This window comes from Simochromis diagramma, unplaced genomic scaffold (genome assembly GCF_900408965.1).
Source record: "Simochromis diagramma unplaced genomic scaffold, fSimDia1.1 OVJJ01000402.1, whole genome shotgun sequence".
NCBI classification, from domain to species: domain Eukaryota; kingdom Metazoa; phylum Chordata; class Actinopteri; order Cichliformes; family Cichlidae; genus Simochromis; species Simochromis diagramma.
The window spans coordinates 1,230,223-1,248,998 of record NW_024386972.1 but is presented as its reverse complement, the minus strand read 5'-3'; the positions used below and the strand labels follow the sequence as shown (position 1 = coordinate 1,248,998).

At 38.6% G+C, this 18,776-nt stretch overlaps 2 protein-coding genes across 4 annotated transcripts; one reads left to right on the top strand and one right to left on the bottom strand.

Annotated features, from left to right (window-relative positions):
• The first annotated feature begins 101 nt into the window (after window positions 1-101).
• On the top strand, window positions 102-10,342 carry cep55l (centrosomal protein 55 like). Of its 3 annotated transcripts, none has more exons than XM_040039156.1 (12): window positions 102-232; window positions 753-972; window positions 1,072-1,179; window positions 2,015-2,170; window positions 5,684-5,737; window positions 5,892-6,036; window positions 6,414-6,559; window positions 6,877-7,070; window positions 7,356-7,479; window positions 7,802-7,873; window positions 8,196-8,321; window positions 8,466-10,342. In XM_040039156.1, exons 2-12 carry the CDS (start codon window positions 784-786, stop codon window positions 8,676-8,678), a joined length of 1,527 nt encoding a protein of 508 aa, XP_039895090.1. In that variant the 5' UTR covers window positions 102-232; window positions 753-783; the 3' UTR covers window positions 8,679-10,342. The 3 variants fall into 3 exon arrangements, with proteins under 3 accessions (XP_039895090.1, XP_039895089.1, XP_039895091.1); XM_040039155.1 differs by having other exon boundaries at window positions 105-232; window positions 727-972; XM_040039157.1 differs by having other exon boundaries at window positions 109-232; window positions 732-972.
• Window positions 10,343-11,013: 671 nt separating this feature from the next.
• Window positions 11,014-13,592, bottom strand: rbp4 (retinol binding protein 4, plasma). Its single transcript, XM_040039158.1, has 6 exons — window positions 13,465-13,592; window positions 13,079-13,181; window positions 12,831-12,967; window positions 12,612-12,718; window positions 11,846-12,058; window positions 11,014-11,593 (listed from the first exon to the last, which is right to left on the bottom strand). Exons 2-6 carry the CDS (start codon window positions 13,178-13,180, stop codon window positions 11,556-11,558), a joined length of 597 nt encoding a protein of 198 aa, XP_039895092.1. The 5' UTR covers window position 13,181; window positions 13,465-13,592; the 3' UTR covers window positions 11,014-11,555.
• Between the last annotated feature and the right edge of the window lie 5,184 nt (window positions 13,593-18,776).

The window sequence follows — 18,776 nt, the reverse complement described above, 5'->3', positions numbered from 1 at the left end:
TAGCGTTTCAAATTACCTTTACAGAGATTATTTTGCCCCCCGTTGAACCGCCCAACACTTCACTATCCGGGATATCCAAGGCTACATAAGCATGCGCACCGCGGCGCACGTCACGGGTGTGACGTCAACGCGCTCCAATTCAAACTTCAGGAAACGAAAGTGTCGTTTTAAAACGGTTTCGCCACAAAACAGACGATATTTAGTGGATAACTTCCGTCTCCGTGTTCTCTTTGTAAGTATTAAATATTTAAATATTTTCTTTGGTTGTGTGTGCGTGCCTATAGCGTTTGTTTTCAACACTATATGTACGACAGAAAAAATAATATTACGTTAATTTGTGTTTGCTAGCTACCATTGACATGCGCACGAGAATTGGTAGTGTAATCAGCTGTCATGTTTTTATTTTATTTTTCTCATGTTTAATTAGCATGAAAGGATTTTCTTTTCTTGGCACTATGCAAGGTAAATGTGAGGAATTAAACCTATTTCAATAAATGAAATTGGAAAAAAAATGTTCATTGAAAGCACACGACGGGTGTGTCGATTTTGACTCAACTCGCTTTTGTAAAATGTATTATTAATAGTCAGTTCCATTTCTGTCTCTGTTTTTCATTTTGCTGTGTTCTTAGCTGAGGGTGTGTTTTGAGCTGCTCTTCACTTGGAGTGCTTGCACGAAATTCTTTGATTCAAATTAAACTGCATACCTTCTGGTGGATTCAACACCAGCACAGTCACTTTACTTTTCTTCCCAGAGCACTGCACTTAGTAACAACAGAAGCAGCCATGACATCTAAAAGTGCCAAAGAGACCATAGTTGCCAAGTTGGGTTTCAAATCCAGCAGCTCTGGCTCCAAGGCTGAGGCAGAGCTGGAAAAAGTCAAGAAAGAAAATGTTCACCTGAGAAAAAAGATTGATGACCTGGCCAAACGGCACATCAAACCGCCTGATGCAGACAAAAGCAAGCTGCTGGAGGTAAAAGGAAATCTTGGCTTTCTCAGTAACATTAAGCACCTGTAGCACTTCTTTGTTTTTTGTTTTTTTTATATGTGTGTCTAATATTGGTTGTTTCAGAGGATTCTTTCCCTTGAGACCTTGAGAGAGAGGAACAACCAGCAGTTGCTGGTGAAAGAGCAGGAGTTGGAAACTCTGAGACAGCAGCTGTCAGCTAAAGGAGGAGAGGTACACACAACACCTCTCTACAGAAATACACAGTTAAAAATCACATATACAGTCGACTCTTATAGCTCTATCCATCAAGAAGTCCTCTGTGAACGTGGTCAGATAGTTGGACACTTTTCTGCTCAGAGTGACAAGATAGACTTGCAGCTGTATCTTTGAAAGTACTCGACTTTTCAAGATATGTTGCATTCGTGGCATTGTATTGGTGGCATATGTATTGCTAGCAGCAGACAACTGTCAAAAAGAGAGAGGAAAAAAAAACTGTACTAGATTCCAGTAAGCTGCCACAAAAACAGTTGGGGGGAAATGGCTTCTATCTCATCTTGACAGCAGCTCAGCAAAGTGAAGTTTTGACGACTAACAGAAACGGCATACTAACACATGGTGTTATGAGCTGTTCACTTGACTCATAAGCTATCTGTCTGCAGTGGGTCTCTTTGCGTGGATTAACATTCAAAACAAGTTACTGCTATGCTGTAGACTTTGCTGTTGTCTATTTTTGAAGTTTTGTTGGAGTTTAATTTGGGCTAGCTGGAAACATGGAAATGACACACTCTGACAAATAGAATATCAATATTTTATGTAACCCAGACATTAATCACATTTGCCTTGCGGTTGTTAACCTTCATTAAGAAATGCACCAATAAAAGAAAGAAAGAAATTGGAGCTGCTGTGTGGACCAGCCAGCTGTGCTATGTCAGTTGTGTGAAGGGGATAATTGCCTGGAAAACACAAACCATCCCTGCTTAACGTGAATTGTGTTGTTTTGGCTACAGGTTGTTTTGGAGGCTAGTCAAGTTGTTGTTTGCTTCGTGTTGTTTTGTGTGCATTTCAGGTGGTGGCGTCGCTGCAAGCCCAGCTGGAGCAGCGGAGGAAAGAAGCAGAGCAGAGAGACGCGTTGTTCCAGAGTTTGTCACAGGAGACGGAGAATCTGAAAAACAAGCTGGTCACTGTTTCTGCCCAATGTCAGACTCTGGAAACCCAGGTGGCGGTAGGTTGATATTATAACCTCTGATTTTATTAGCCAGGGTCAGTGTCTCCTTTTACAAACGGCCAGTTGCCTTACTAATCTGTACTCTAGTTGTTTTTTTATATCTATTACTACAGTGGTATTTGTTTTATTACACTGATAAGTGCATACCACTGTCCCCTAAGGTAAGTCTTTGCAATGCTCAGAGAAACTGTTTAAAAAAAAAAAAAAACACAATTTAGTTTTGCAAAATTAGATCTGAGCAAATAACAAGACTTTGGAGGGACAAGACCAAATGCACAGCGCCACATTTGGTGAAAACCAAACGCAGCATATCAGCACCAACTCCTCGTATCAGCTGTCAAGCATGGTGATAGAGGAGTGATGATTTGGGCTTGTTTTGTAGTCACAGAGCCTGGGCGCTTTGCAGTGATCGAATTGACCATCTGTCTGACAGTTAAAGCTTGGCCTAAATTGGCTTACGCAGAAGAACAATAGTCCCAAATCTGCAACAGAATAGCTAAGAAAGAAAGGAATCAGTGTGTTGAAATCACATAAAGTTCAGATACAATGATGTAAGAGACTGATAAAGTTATGCAGAAAGCAATTACTTCAATCTTTTGCTGTTAAATGTGGTTTTACAAGCTACTCAATCGCAAGTTCTATTCAGTTTTTCCGACACAGTGTTTCTACAGTTTGGCTTCCTTTTTGTTAAAAAAAAATACACGGTGTAAATCACATCTTGTTTTTTTTTATCTGAGGCTTTTTAAAAATGTAGAACTTGACAAGAACCTGACTTTTTTTTTTTTTTTTTAATTGTCTTAATTTGTAAAACCCAACATGCACTTTCTTTTTTACCGTGACTGCATGCATTTATGAGTACGCCTGGGCTAGCACAAATCATTTTATTTGAGTATGAAGAAAAAGAGAAAAACTTGAGGAAAAAGTTGCACCCTCTTTTTGGCAGAAATCGCAAAGGAACAGAGTTGCTTGAGTAGTTATATCCCTTCCTCTGACAGCAAATTTTCCCCCTGGTCTCGGATTAAATCCTGCAACAGCTTTCTGTCCTCTGCCTCCCGTTCTAATATCCTCCTCTGATTTATTTTTTCCCTTCTTCTGTATCTATAGTGCTGATGCAGTAGAGCTATTTCTTTTGTTTTGTAACAATCTGGTCAAATTAAATTCAGCTTTAGCTGTTGCTTGACTTGTGTTACAAAACTGGAGGCTGACTAAAAGTAAAATATGTGTAATATTTTCTCATGATAAGGCTTTTGTTTTGATCTGAGGTTGATGCACCTTAGACTTTCATTTTCATTTTTTCCCGCACATTTCACCAGGAGCTTTTTCTCTTCTTTTATTTATTTATTTTTCTTCAATAACTACTTCATGAGATGAAGTTTGTTTGAAAATCCAAGTGCAGCTGTTTATTTGTCCATTAGGTGGCACTGTGTGACCTCCAATTATATTCTTCATCATCTGACATTAGCTGCAGCAGATTTAATAATTTGTTTTAATGAAAGTTTCACATTACACGTTGCTTATAATGAAAATGTTTTTCCCTTTGTCTTCTTTGCCAACTATTAACACCCCTGGTAGCATCACAGCCGTTACAATAGTGTCATGAAAGACAAAATAGCATCTTTGTTCAAATAGCACTTTGACTAAAGCATCAAATGATTCATATTCAGCAGTGTGAGAGCCTTCAGTGGGTCTGCAGGTGCCACTTCCCTTGTCACTGTAGGCTCTTAAATGTAGCCCTTTGATGCTTTGAGTGCAGCTGGTCCTGCTGCCCATCAGGATTCCTCTTGGCTTCTGAAGAGGCTTTGGTGGCAAAAATCACAAGTAGGGACTTGAGGAAGACTCAGTCATGTCATACCTCCCTTTATGGACAAAAGTACCTTTCTAGAGGTGGCGGTGCTGAAGCCCTGCTCATAGTACTACAAATGTAAAAATCAATTCAGCCTGTGTTTTAAATGGAGTTCACCCGCAGTATATTTTATCAAACTCCTGCTGTTTTAATCATAATCCGTTACACACAGACACACACACACACACACACACACACAGAAAACATTATTCAGTGATGTACAAAACAGCACTATCACAAAATCTCCTTGCTCTCCATTGTGGGTCAAATATTACTCAAAATCAAAAGTACTTTTCTGTTTCCTTTTTTTTTTATTTTTTTATTTTTTACAAGAAGCCCAGAGATTTCTTATTTCTTTCTTCTTCTTTTTTCCTTTTTTGTTACTCATGAAGGTCGCAAGAAGAGTTGTAATGCTGGTTGAATGTAAATGCTCTTAGATTGTTTTTATACTGTTTCAAGTCTAACTTGAGTCCAAGGCTGGAAAGCATTACAGTGTAATACTTGAGTTACTTGATATGTGGGAGGAGTAGTTGGTACTTGTTGCCTTTGTAGTCTTTTCATGCAGAGCTTTATGGTGTGTTGTTTTTTTTTTTTGGGGTTTTTTTTTTAAATCTTATGTCTTAATATCTTCAAGGTTATGTTTTTGTTTTTTTGTTTTTTTACAGCAATACTCTCCACTTCATTTAGCAGGTTTTAAATTACTACATATAATCTGACCACGCCACCTATTTCTCTTCTTCTTGAATTTGGAAAAGCTGTTAGTGGGCATAGTTTATGGGCTGCACATTCAAATCCATCACGTTCCTCACAGAGCTTTAGCACAGAGATGATCATTTAGATGCAAACTCCAACATCTCTGTGAAGGTTTTATAGGATCTGCTGGTGGGATCGGCCATGTAGGCATCAGAGTTAGGGTGACAGAATTGGGAGATGACTGTGTCTCTAGCGATGAATAGAATTTGCACCAGATTTGATAGCCTCGTCTCTCATCGTCTATTAAAACCAGTGCTTGTGCTGATAACTGTCGATAGTGTTTTTCTTTTCATTCTCATTTAGAAGATGGAAAAACCTAAACCCGCTACACCTTTGTTGTCTCAACCTTGTATAACCTGAAGTTTTCAGTGTGTGAGTATTTTCCCTTGAAGCTGGATAAACTGAATAACACAAATGCAGCACATACAACTCAGCTGACCTGCAGTACTATAAAACCAGAGGATGCTCTGAGAGTGCATCCTTCTGTTTTCCCTTTGCATGCTGCAACTCTCCACCAAGTTTCATTGTCTTCGGTTTTTGTGCGATCTCCTGGCAAATGGACAGACAAAGAAGCTACAATCATCACGTGATTTGGTTCTTGTATTGCTGGAGGAATGACAGGGTCTCTTTGTTTTCCGAGAGCTTTGGCTGCCTTGAATTGAGCCCCTTTTTTTAAAATTCAGCTTTAAGACTCTGCTATGTCCAGAACAATTATAGTAAAAGGAAGGCACAGGTGCAGACAGCAGCTCCACAGCTCGGATGCATATTGGATAGACCTTTTATCATTAGGATTTGCTAATACAAATGAAACCCAATCTTTTCTTAATGAAAGTATTAACATTTTTATGATGGCTAGATCAGATGTAAGTGTTGATGCCAACTCGAGTGAACCTAAAGACGTTTTCTCTTTTCAGAATGGACAGGCACCTGCTGCAGACCTCGTAATGATACAAGATCAACTGAAAGATGTGAGTCCAGCAAGATGATGTTCACCTATTTGTAACCGTATCATGTGTATCCTGCTACCGAATGATGTGCTCATGAATTTGAGCAGCTGAAAAGTTCACATATAGTGTATAGGATGCAGTTTGTCATTGTAGGCTGTGCCTCTCTCCCTACCAGGCTCTGGAGAAGAACCAGCAGTGGCTGGTGTACGACCAGCAGAGAGAGGCCTATGTGCAGTCTGTCCTGGCCCGTACTTTAGAGCTGGAGCAGCAGCTGGCTCAGGCAAAGCAGCAACAAACCAAACAAGAGGCCAGTCCAGAGGGTAGGAAGTGTGGGGGGAACTGAATTGGCTTTGCTCACTATTCCTTTATTATTCACAACAATCATACAGTAAATGGAAAACTTTCTTTTGGCCTAACAAGCAGCTTTTTTTGAGACACATGTGGCATGGAAAGTGAAAGGGGCAAGCCAGGAAAATGAATGTACTTTTTGTTTTTTAAGTTAAATAAAATGCAGCAACAGGCTTTGAATTAGAAAATGATTTAATGGGTAATAATGTCAGAATAAAAATGTGTTCAAATCCAGTAGCGGTCAGGATTGAGCTTTCCATACAGCTTTCACAAAGATAATCCTAACATTTTCACTGCAAATAATGTTTTATTAGCTTCTTCATTTGCTTACTAACACTTCTTGTCTCAGCTCCTGCCAACTTGGCAGATCCAGAAAAGGAATCTCAGCTGAAAAGCCAATATGACCACTTGGTGTCTGGGATGCAGAAAGACCTGGAGAGCCAAAAAGAGCAGGTTACCAGAGCCAGACAGGAGCGCGGTGTCCATCGGGAGCAGGTAAATGCCAAACAGATTTCATGTAATCACCATTTACTCATTTTGATTAACAACTTTGCCAGCTTGCTCCCCTTTCTTTATATATTCTCCATGTTGTGGCTTGTGGCTGCTCATGCTGATAATACTTTCAGTCTCTATCAAACAATGTGCAAATTCACTGAAATTCACATCTATTTAAAAGAAAGCAACTGGGCTAGTTTCACTGAGCATTTCTTGAATTCAGATGTCTTTGTAATTGAGCTAAAGCGTTCCTTTAAAGAACGAGGAAGGCGAAATATATAAAATATCCTACAATTTGCCTTGTCCGCACCTGGTAGGCCTTGAAAGCTCAGGCTGAGCTGCACTCTCAGCGGGAGCAGGTCACCAGGGTTCAGGAGGAGATGTTGGCACTGCAGAGGAAGTACGACGACAAGTGCAGCGAGCTGTCGTCCTTTCTGAGGAAGTACGAAGACAAGTGCAAAGAGCTGGAGGAGGCCAAGATGGATCTTCAGGCAGAGCGACTTAGCAACAGGTAAAGAAAGTCCTAGCACCTAACTAAAGCGGATGTGGCCAAACTAAAAGTTAAATGGGACACTTCCTTTGAATAAACAGTTGGTTGGTTTATTTATGGATTCCAACTGGCTTTGCAACTTATGCAAAGTCGTTTACAAGCCCAGGTTCTTGAATACAGAGGGGTGACACTGAAGAGCCCTTAAGAATCCACACATAGTGACTGTTAATGGCTTTAACTGCTGCTAAGTACTACAAATATGAATATTGTTGATACTTTTATGGAATAAATAAACCATTCATCCAGACATGCAGTCTGTGAGGAGAGAAAGGTGTCGTCTGAGCGTGCAGACAGAATGAGGGTGGAACTGGAGAATATGGATATCAGATTGGAGGAGGAGAAGAAGAGATCTGCTGAGCTTCTGTTGCAGGTGAGATTCCCATTCAGTGACTTGTCTCCTTGAGTCACTATTCAGTAATATTTACTTATTTATCAAAGTTTTTCTTTCAAAACATTTGTATGCATAAAAAAGTCTGCATTTATAGGGTTGCATATAAAATGGAAAGACCTCATCCATTAGCAATTATATTTAATAAGTAAAGTGCAAGAGCACAATAGATGTACCAGCATATTTAAATAAAATACAGCTCCAGGGTTATCTGAAAAGAAAAGAACTGAATGATAGCGTGTGTGTTACTCTTTAATGGTGCTATACAAGTGTGTTTGCCTTGCCTTGATCATGTGCTTTACAGGTAAATATGCTGCAGAAGTCCCTCCTGAGCCAGAAGGAAGAGCAGAGAAGAATCGCAGCACTGGAGCAACAGGTAACACTCTGCGTTTACATGTTACCCAAATTGTTCCTATTGAGAGAGATCTTTGTTTTGTAATTGAGTGGTTGGATTTATTAAAACAAATATATAATCACTAGGAACTGTGAGAAGTCAAAAAAACTGAGATCAGTAATTACTGATTGCACAACCTTAATGTTCACCACCCACTTATGAGTGGAAATTCTGTCAGCACGGCCCTTCTGGGTAGTATGTGATGTGGAGTTGTAACAGTTTTGAGCTGTGTTTTTTAAGTGTTGCAATCCAAACCGTTCCCACTTGTGCTCTCTACTTCCCGTTTATTTCTGCCCCTCCTAAGATCCAACTCTCTGCCAAGGACTTTGAGAATGAAAAAATTGATCGTCAGAGCATGCAGCACCAGTTACATAAGGTGCTGAAGGAACTTCGCAAGGCCCGTGATCAGATTGCGAAGCTGGAATCTGCTGTAAGTGTTAGACTTTAATAATGGGGAAGAAATGTGATGGCTCTTGTTGAACACTGGCATGCAAGACTTCAGTCCCATTTTTGTATCCAATTAAAGCACCAGGGCTTCTGCTAAATGAATGTATTGTCATGTTTTGTGTTTCAGAAGCAGCCAAATGCTCGCTTTTCAGAGCCCAGCTCGTATAATAGCCTCGAGTTTGAGCGTCTCACTATTGAAAACCCTCTTGGCCCTGCATCCCCATCTAAAGTCACCAACCTCCTGGACGAGAGTTTCCTGGAGTGCCCAAAGTGTCGGGCCCCTTATCCCACCAGTCGTCACAGGGAGCTGCTGACTCACATCGATTACTGCTTTGCGTAAGCTAACACATCAGCATAGATGAGTGATTCTCAGTGTGCATGTCCGGACCTCCGCTTACTCAAAGGGGTAAAAACAAACACAAGAATCACTCTACAAGATTTCTGATTCATTCAGGAAATTTGTGTTTTTGAATCTAGGTAAAATAAAACAATGAACAGGCAGTTTTAGACACTGACTCTACAAACATAGCACTGATAACAGAGTATAAGATATTTCTTAAAGTCACTGGAGACCACTTGCATTCGATCCTGTTCTTTTATCGCAAAGTTAGAAATACCGCCTTAATGATCATTTAACATAAATGTATAAAATATTCATTTATGTAAGAAATCATGGGACATATTGTGCATTATTTTCCAAGAATGATGGGGTCTATGGTGTCCATTAAAAAATGATTTTTAAATTTATTTTATAACAGTATTTTGGCTTTTTTATTTTATTTTTTATTTTTTTCATTCAATATCCAAACAGGTGCGATACTTGAATGCTTGTGTAGATACGTTTTTTTTAAATAGAAGGGATTTGCAGGATATTCTTAACATGCAAATCGCTCGAATATGTACTTCAGCTCTTTTTGCCATTAGAAAATCACCAAACATCTCCTTATTTACAGTTTTTAAAAAAAAAAAAAAAACTTTAATACTCCATCCATATAGTTACATCTGGAGCCTCTCTGTTTAGATTTTGCTGTTTGTTAAACTCTTGGTGAATTCAGTGTTGTTTTGGTGTGTATATGTGTGTGTTTATATATCACAGTATTTATTCTTGTTTTTGTTTTTAATTGGTGAACTACTGTCTCTATTCAGTGATTTAGTTTTATTTTGCTTCAGTGTGTATCACCAGACAATGTTTTGCTTTTGTAATGGCCTTCTTTCTATCGAGGGACTATTGTTTATGTTATTTTGCATAAAAGTTTACAAGCCTGTCTAATATACTCCACTGATGAAACAGCTAAACACACACTTTCTAAACTCCTCTTCTTTTCCCTCCATCATCATCTGCAGCAGTAGTCGTGTTTCTTTTTGCCTGGCTTTATGTGAAAGTGTTATGTTACCTAATTAGCCACGTGTTTTCGGTTATGTCAGTGATGTTTGTGCAATTGCTAAAGCATTTCTCTGTTTAACGTGTAAACAGCTGTGTAAAGTATCCCAAACCATGACCAAGTTTTTATTTGCCTGAACTGAACCAGACTTAAAATGTACAGCAGTCGGGAGCTTATCTAGTCACATGTGGGTGGTTGTCCCTGTATTCTTTCCTGTTCAAGTGAAGCTCACTTCCATCTCCACCTTGACTTTTCAAGCCTGCGGCCATTTAAAGCTGAAATTAGATTGCATGAGTTAATTCCTTGTACTAAACTATTTAAGGCGGGGATTACCAAAGGTCCTCCCAGTAAGGGGAAAAGAGGTTAATGTGTCTATTCTCGCAGCCTTTGGCAGTGTGACCAGTTGACATGAGACAAACTCTGCTGTAAATCTTATGTGGTTGTTTTGATTTGGGCTAGCTCTCATAGAAGATCCAAGAGTCCAACTTTTATCAACAAGTTTACCTGTGTTTTTTGTTTTAAACCTGATTTATTTTAATCATGTACACCAAAGTAGTTTTGCCATGATCTGTACTGTACTGTACAAAAAATGTGCAATAAAGATATAAATCTCTTCCCAGCACATCTTCCCCTGTTTAGTTTTTCTTAATTTTATTTAGTTGTTGATATTTTGGAGGGGTTCATATCTATCTATACTACAAGATCAGTTGTTTTCCAGGCAAACTTTAACCTATGCAAATGTCAGCTAGCATGTTGCTATTTTTGCATGTACAGTGTTCACAAAGCTTATCAGCTAAAGCAGGGATTCTTGTGTTATTTCTTTTTATGGCAACTTCACTTGCAGAAGCATAAAGAAGTTCACACCCCATGCTTACTAATTTAGCAATTCGTACCCATTTTAAAAAAAAAAAAAAAAAAAAAAAAAAGATGGTAGCATCATTTTCTTGTTTTCCACAAAAATCATATAAAATAAACTGATGTTCACCACTGATCAGAATGTGCAGTATGTGTAAATTATAAATATATTTTCCCACTTTTCCATGCTAGTTGCTTAACAAACATGTAAGAAGCCATAGCTAGAAGCTTAATTTGTACCATTGTGTTTTTCCCCTTTTGCTTTGTTTTCTTGTAGCGCAATTATAAAAGATTTAAAAAAGCAAAAAATTCTACTTGGCTGTACTTTTGATGTGTTTTGTCTGACAGAATCCAAAAGCAACGACACGAATTCATTATTTGCGATCCAGGAACGTAGATAAATATTTAAAGGGCAATAAAGAATGAAGTGAGCCACAGTGGTATGAATGTTTTATTTCAAAAACTGGATCAAGAAGCAAACATCATATGAAGAAGAAACAACTTAACTGCTCTTTTATGACCCTATAAATATATAGCACATGAGCTAATGTGTATCTGTGTATGTATAGTTAAAAAACAATATCTCCTCGAGGACTACAAGATACTGTGCGTTCATTAGAACACTGAACCAGTGTTTTCTTTATAATAAACATAGTGGTTCTTACCCAGAGCTGCAGTACTGCTAAAAATCCAGGTTAACAGATAATAGTTTGTCACATTGAGAGAGAGCTGATTGGCTGATTGCATAATTCTGTCATTCTGATTGTTTGTTTTTTTTAATGGTACTCATGAGGGAATATAGGAAGAGAACAATAACAACCATCTTTCCTTTTAATTTGAGATTGCAGCTATATAAATGTGGCTGTTCATAGTTCAGTTCTGGTTCATTTTTAAAGAAGAATGTGCTGCTTTTTTTATAATAGAGATGGAGACAGAAGAGGTGACTAAGCAGTGGGATTCAATCCAAGATCAGCAAAGTGTCACTGTGGGTCAAGAGATGTGCCACTCTCACAAAAGCCTGCAACACAAGGGAAAGAAGTACCACTATTAACTATACGGTAGCTTAAACATCTTTATCTCCTGCATGCGTTAGTACTGAGCATTTTATTTTCCTATATTTCTGAAAATATTGGCAATATAGGCCGGGCAGACACTGACCACAAGAATTTTCACCTTTTAATTTAGTCAATTATTCACTTGGTCTTTTACCCTATTGAATGACGGACTGATAAAAGCCACAGATCAAAGAATCAAAGCATAGTCAACTCACCGGTGTGTGCAACCCGTCTGTATTTACCCAACAGACAGAGGTCTGTCTTCTTCTGGAGGACAACTAGCTGGTCTTCTGGCCTTAGGCCAGTTGAGTGACGAGAGAATATGAAGGAGTACCCATCTAGGCAAGTGCCATCAGCGTCCACTAGTCTGCAGGAGTAGTGGACTGCGTAGTTGTCATAGTCAGTGTCAATAACCCAGTGGTCATCATCTAAGAGCACGGAGAGTGTGGAGGAGAGGTTACTCTTGCAAAACCATTCATTTACAAATCTTCAACTTACATACTGAGAAAAACAAAAAACAACAAAGAAAGTATGAAGCCAAAATAACAGAATATATATATATATATATATATGTATATTTTTTCACTTAAAAAAACATTAAAGTAATATTAATAATACAGCTGTTTGATCCAGTGGTGGATACTGATGTTTTAGTGATTGCATCCCGTGTCTAAAATTATTACTTAACCTCCTTTTTCTTTAATAACACAGTAAATACATAGTCATACCCTGACGTTAAAATTGAACTCAACAAAACACTATTCATTTTCCAGTGTCCGGGGTCACGAATTAAGTGCAGCAGTTGATAATTATGTTATATTATCAGTTGGCTTAAGGTCAAACCCCCCCTTGGTGGTGACTATCAAGTAACAATTACAGTGTCTGGTCGTTCATTGTTGAAAGGATTTCTTTTTAAAGTCTGAACAAAGACAAATTTGATTCAACATGAAAGTTAAAGGTGCTTTTCACTTCATAACTTACTTCCTGTCTGCAAGTAGGATGCAGCTCCCCAATACTTCATCTTAAACTTTGCAGGGTCAGCAGTCTCCTCGAATGTGGCAAACATGTGGGCACACATCTCCCAGTTGCTAGAGGTCAAACAGAGAGAATAAGTCATTACAAAAAATGTGAGACAAAAAAAAATCTCATATTGCAAATTGCACACGTTCAAAGCAAAAGCCTCCACAGAACAGAGCCTACTTGAGGATGATGACTCTGCCCTGGGCGGTGGCAGTCATTTTGCCATCTTCTTCAATATTTATCTGGGCCACGATGTTGTCAAGCAAGAACAAGCCTTCTGGATCCTTCTTCCCTACAGCATACCATGTCCCTGCATACTACGAGTAGACGAACACATTAAAGAAAAATCACGGTGGAATAGTACTACTCAGAAATTATGTAAAACATTTTTTTTAAAATAACAACATAGTTAATATTTTTCAACTCACCCTAGTTTTGTCGAAATTCTGCATGACGTTGATGTTGGCTACCTGGCAGTCCTGTGCCCAGGACAGTGCCAGGAGAGAGAGGGCTACAACGTACCGAAGCATTCTACCTCCGAGGAAAGAAGAAGAGAAAGAAGGGCACAGACCACAGACAGTTAGAGAAAAAAAGGAGGCATAATGGAGAACAGCAACAGAAATACAGACATGCACACTGCACTGCAAGTCCTCAAGACGAGCAGAATGTGATGAAACTCCAAAAAGTACTTCCACAGGGCTACAATAGTGTTTAAAAAATAAAACCAATACCAGAAAAAATGATATATCTTTAAATATTTGACTGAAAATGTAAAAGCAAAACACCCCCCAAAACAATCCATATGAGTGTGTACCTTGATACCACAAAGACTCCAAAGAAATCCTCTGATTTTCAGTCTGGACTGGCCTTAAATACAGCTGGCCAGTATTACATAATAACTTCTGGAGACCCAGAGCGCCCCTGCTTTCCCCACAGCGAGTTTGCCTTCCATTGGACAAACATTTACGTAACCGCAGACCCCACTCCTATTGATTTATGTGTTCTGCACATTTGGTGGACCACCCCTCCCAATCTCCACCACAATATCTGTTTTTTCACTTATTGCTAAAGGATTCCTATTTTTATCAATGCAATGACTGGTAGAACCAGAAAGATCGGATCTACATGTATATCTTTTTTTGAGGGGGGAGGGCTCTTTCTGTATTTGCCAAAGAAATCATAAAACACGCTTTGACCAGCATCTGTGTTATTGCATCAGTTGTTTTCATCTTCCAGCTCCGTGTTTGTGTAACTGGAGCTCAGAGTCCACGCTCGGCAGAAAATAATCAATGCGAAAACAAGGTGATTACGTCTTTTCTAAAAGCAAAGTCTGGACTTTCAAACGGAGGTCAATAATGATAGGAACTGTTAGCACAACATATATGGAAGCTGATCTTTATGTATTTTAACCTTTGGGATTAATCCATGTCAATGAAATCCAGAGCGCTTAATGCTGTCGATCATAGCTGAACACAAAAGAAGTTTCCCGATCGGTTCTTGTGCTGAAGAAAGTGGATCGTGCTCGATCGCCATCAGGCATGAACAATATTGTGTTTCCCAAATGTTTCACGCTTGCATTATTTTGTTTTTTTGAGGGGTTTGCACAGTTAAAATACACTTTGGCATAAAAAAGAAATACCTACTCTACTCTCTAAGACAGGTCTGTTTTTCGTCTGCTGGGGCTTTTTCTTTTAAATACATCGATGCTGTTGTTTTTCACTAAGATCGTAAAACCAATCTTCTGAGAGCTCGGCTGAATAAAGAAGAGCAAAAGTGAAGCCAAACATCTGCAGATTACATAACCAAAGAGCTGGCCAGCTGAAAAACAGGGCAATCACTCTTGAGTAGAAATAATAGCTCCTGGAATTTGGCCAGAGGTGCTGTAACATTTCACAGTTGTGAACGCTGGCCAAGAACCTATATACATTGCACTGCCAGATTTGTCTGTGCGTTAAACATTTATTGTGTGCGGGTGAATAGGAATGTAGTGCTTGAAGTAAGAGCGAGTTTCTTTTTTCTCATGGAAAAGTAAGTTAGTAAAAATCCCTGTATAAAATTGGAACTTGAGTAAAACACCTCATGGCTACATCCACAGTCCCCATCTGAACTTTGGAGCTTTGAAGAGGGCAAAAGCACTGAACACGCGCTGATTGAATTTGGGTAGAGTAGTATGTCCCCTTGTAACATAATCCAATCAAATTCCACCCCTACCTGTGTCCTTAAGGGCCAAAATGTAGGACTGACAATGTCAAGATGTATTGGATATACATTGTACAGATTTGATCACGATTAAATGATTAGGAGTGCAATTTGCAAATCTCATCTCATCTTATCCAAATAGGTCAATCATTCACAAGGATCCATTAAGTGCAGTGGTTTTTAATCATCAATCGACCTATTTAGCAAAATGCTTACAACTTTCTTATGTTCCAGTTACTGGCATTCATAATTATTTTATAGTATCTTTTTTTTAATTGCTGTCTTTTCTGTTATTATTCTATTCCTCTACATATGTACAGACACATTGTGTAACCAAGGTAAAACAAGTTCACATCTGTGAAGCTTAAGGTCCAAAAACACAATGATGTCAAACAGTGAATGAATAATTATCAACACAAATCGGTTGTCTGCATTATTTATAAAATCATTCTGATTTTGCTACAAATTCTGTTCATGATTTATTTGTTATTGGTAATGTTACCATATGTGGACATTAACAAAAGGTAATAGTTAGTGTTACATTAAGAATATCATCTATGTGTGATATCATTAGGGTCTTTAGAAGTGGTAGTAAAAACACTCCATGATCACGATATGCAGTTATGGTATCCACATTTTATTAACATCAAGAATCTAATGTTAACCATGCCCCAGATTGTATGGAGATAGCACATAGACACATATAAACATACAAGCCAATAGTCTGAGGAGTGAAAATGTGTCTGTAAAATAACAATATGACCTGGACTTTGGGCACAATTTGGCTGAAGACTCTGTATAAGATCCTTGTATGTAATTTTGATTAAATTCAAACTAATACTGTTTCGTTCTCTTGACACACAATGGATTCCACAAGCTCATGGGTCCTTTGGCTAGATGAGCTAATAATAAAATAAAAGCTGTGACAAATTCAGGACTCTTGAAGATACCTGGTGTTAATCAAAACTGATTTAACTTTGACAGTGTGACTTCATGTGTGACAGCTGAGCTGCCTGGTGTGTGCATAATTTGCTATGGCCGATCCTTTTCTACATATAGGTTTATGTTTAATAGAGGGCATGGTTAGCACCAATGGATGAAGAACATTGAGAAGATCCTGGATTTGAATCCATTGAGCTGCCAGGTGGGCTTTCTGTGTGGCATTTGCGTGTTCTCTCTCTACCTGTGTGGGTTCTCTCCAGGTTCTCCAGCTTCCTCCCACAGTCCAAAACATGCTGTTGGGTTAATTGGTGATTATAAATTAGCTGTAGGTGCGAGTGCTTTTCTGTCTCTCTGTGTTAGCCCTTATGATAGATGGGCAACTTGTCAAAGGTGTACACCACCTTTCGCCCTATGACATCTGGGATAGGCTCCAGCCAAAATGCAAACCTGAACTGAATAAAAAGACGGATGGCTTTAATAGATAAAAATGTGCTTAAATGATAATCCGCTGTCAATGCATACTGCCATGTCACGGAGAATGACTCCTTTAAACACAACTTTACCTCCCCATTGATATCCTACTACTATCAGAAAGATCAAAAAGATTTGTTACAGTAATATGCACTGCACATAAAAACATCTCCTTCTGTTTGCTAGTATGCATTGACCATGTAAAAGTAACAAACAAACATCTGAGTAGTGTGTGCTTATTAATCAAAGGTGAAAAAATCTTACAAAAAAGGAAATAAAAGAAAGGATAATGAATAAAATGAGGGTATATTTGAAAAAAAAAGTATATTAGACTGAGAAATTTGGTGTCTTTGTATCCAGGAAGAAACAATTCCTAATAATGCTTATGCACCTGAGGCCTGTACTAGCTAGCTGCTTTCCGTCCGTGCTGGTGAGCAGATAAAGTGTAATGGTTAGAAAATTTGTGTTTGGACATGTTTGATCTCACAGTGCTTCGTCTAATAAATGTGCAAATACATTCCGACAGGACCTGAATTATGTTGGTATCAAATGTTCAGCTACTGAACTACTACTGAATGAATGGAATTGCAGAGAGATCAAAATAACTGGTCCTTTTGTCCATAGTGTCATATCCTGAAAAGTACTCAAAACACACAAAATATAATAAAATGTTTTTTATATATTTGTAGAAAACACATATGAATACACAACCAAGAAAATACCCATCTGATAGCTGATTTTCTGTCTGCCTGTCCTCCCTCCTCCACACACTAGAAGCCAACCACCTCCTCCCGCTGTGAAATTGACTAGTCTAATTTATTTCCACAAACCCTGCTAAATCCGCACGCCCACACACACACCTTTTGTAGTTCTCACTTTTGATAGGCTTGTCTCCTTAATCCTTACAGGAGAAACAAAAATAAATAAATAAGTAGAAAAAAAAATGGGACACTCCTTTTCTCAAAGACCTGCCAGCAGCTAACCAGACAGTGGCGTTCGGTTAATAATAGCCAGCCATGGTTGTTTTGTACCCATCCAAGTTCAGCTAATTGGCCAATTTCCAGTTCCAGCGCTGATGCCTCCACGAAGGTTTCATTAGAGCGCAGGTAGGCTGCCCACACACTGTGAGCTTTAAATAGACGATTATGGCCAGGGACACAATCGCTGCCAGAGACTGATGCTATTTAAGTAAACTACTTCCTCCACTGTAGCAGCAACCACAATAACACAACAGTGACAAACCTAAAGCAAGGTTGGCTCGCTAGGAAAGCCCTCAATTTAATTCATAACTACAGTTAACAGTGACTGCACATTAGCCTGTAGCAGGGATTCCCAAAGTGTGGGCCGGGGCCCCCTGGTGGACTGCAGTAAAAACATAAATTTAGTTCAAAACTGCTTACTCAGTATGCACCGTTACATATTTACATAAATGTATTTATTTATATAAAAAGTGAATTAAAACTGGTAATTGGAGATGTTTAGTTTTTGATATTACTCATTACTCTGACCTAGATTTATTGGAGTTTGTGTCCCAGTGGTGAGTGGTTCATGCATTGGGTAGTATAGCTGGGCAGATCTAAATATTGATAGTATCAATACCGATGCAGGTATTGGTAGTAGTGATACTAGCACAATAGTATCAATCAATATAATAGGATACCAGTCTCTATCCTATTATTTCAGGATGTAGGCCACTGAATCGTGTTGAATTAATTATTTTATTTGGAAATTACAATAATATACCTCAAACACTCACTATGAAAAATGACCCAAAGTGCTTAAGAGACAAAACCAAAAAACTCCCAAACCAAAAAACACAGTTTCAAAATATAATAAGCACCGAAAAAGCTGTTTTGTTGTGTTAGCTAATTGTTGTGGAAAGTAAAAGTCACATTGATTTGATGGTCATTTAAAATGTGTTCAAAATGTGCGAACTGCTGATGATTCATGTAATAAATCATAACACAGTTACACAAGCTGCCTTTTGAAGTTAAAGGTTTTACTATCAGTATTGATATCAGCAATGCTGGCTCTGCATTTGCTTGGTGTTGCATTGATATCAACATTACTACTAGGTAGCACTAGCCAGTAATTTATAGCCAACAGTCTGTGTTGTTTATGCTTATTAAATAATATTTTCAAGGTAAAACATCACTTTGTCTTGTATTTTGATTAGAGTGAAGATTTAAGATTGAGTGGGCCCCATGAGAGTTTGTGGTTTTTGAGTGGGCCACAGCACTCTTGATGTGACTTGATCTGACTGTTTTTTGTTGTCTCTGTATCATCATAGGGTCTATATCTCAAAGCACCTTGAGGTGAGACGGTTGTAGTAATTTGGTGCCGTATAAATAAAACTGAATTTGGGAATGGCTTGCCTGTAGGTTGGTAGAGGAAGTGATAGAGTACTGCTGTGTATCTCGTAGAAAGCTACTTTCAGCTGCTCGCTGTCACACGGGGTCACCACAGCATGCAGCTCTGCATGTTTTGTTTTGGCAGAGTTGGACGCCGGATGCC

Excerpts from the sequence above, each read along its gene's own strand:
- cep55l (XM_040039156.1), top strand. The coding sequence starts at position 784 with ATGACATCTAAAAGTGCCAAAGAGACCATAGTTGCCAAGTTGGGTTTC. Across the intron at positions 2,171-5,683 it reads CTCTGGAAACCCAGGTGGCG|AATGGACAGGCACCTGCTGC; the intron begins GTAGGTTGATAT and ends TTCTCTTTTCAG. Across the intron at positions 6,560-6,876 it reads GCGGTGTCCATCGGGAGCAG|GCCTTGAAAGCTCAGGCTGA; the intron begins GTAAATGCCAAA and ends CGCACCTGGTAG.
- rbp4 (XM_040039158.1), bottom strand. The coding sequence starts at position 13,180 with ATGCTTCGGTACGTTGTAGCCCTCTCTCTCCTGGCACTGTCCTGGGCA. Across the intron at positions 12,059-12,611 it reads ATCCTACTTGCAGACAGGAA|ATGATGACCACTGGGTTATT; the intron begins GTAAGTTATGAA and ends CCGTGCTCTTAG. Across the intron at positions 11,594-11,845 it reads CAGACGGGTTGCACACACCG|GCTTTTGTGAGAGTGGCACA; the intron begins GTGAGTTGACTA and ends CTTGTGTTGCAG.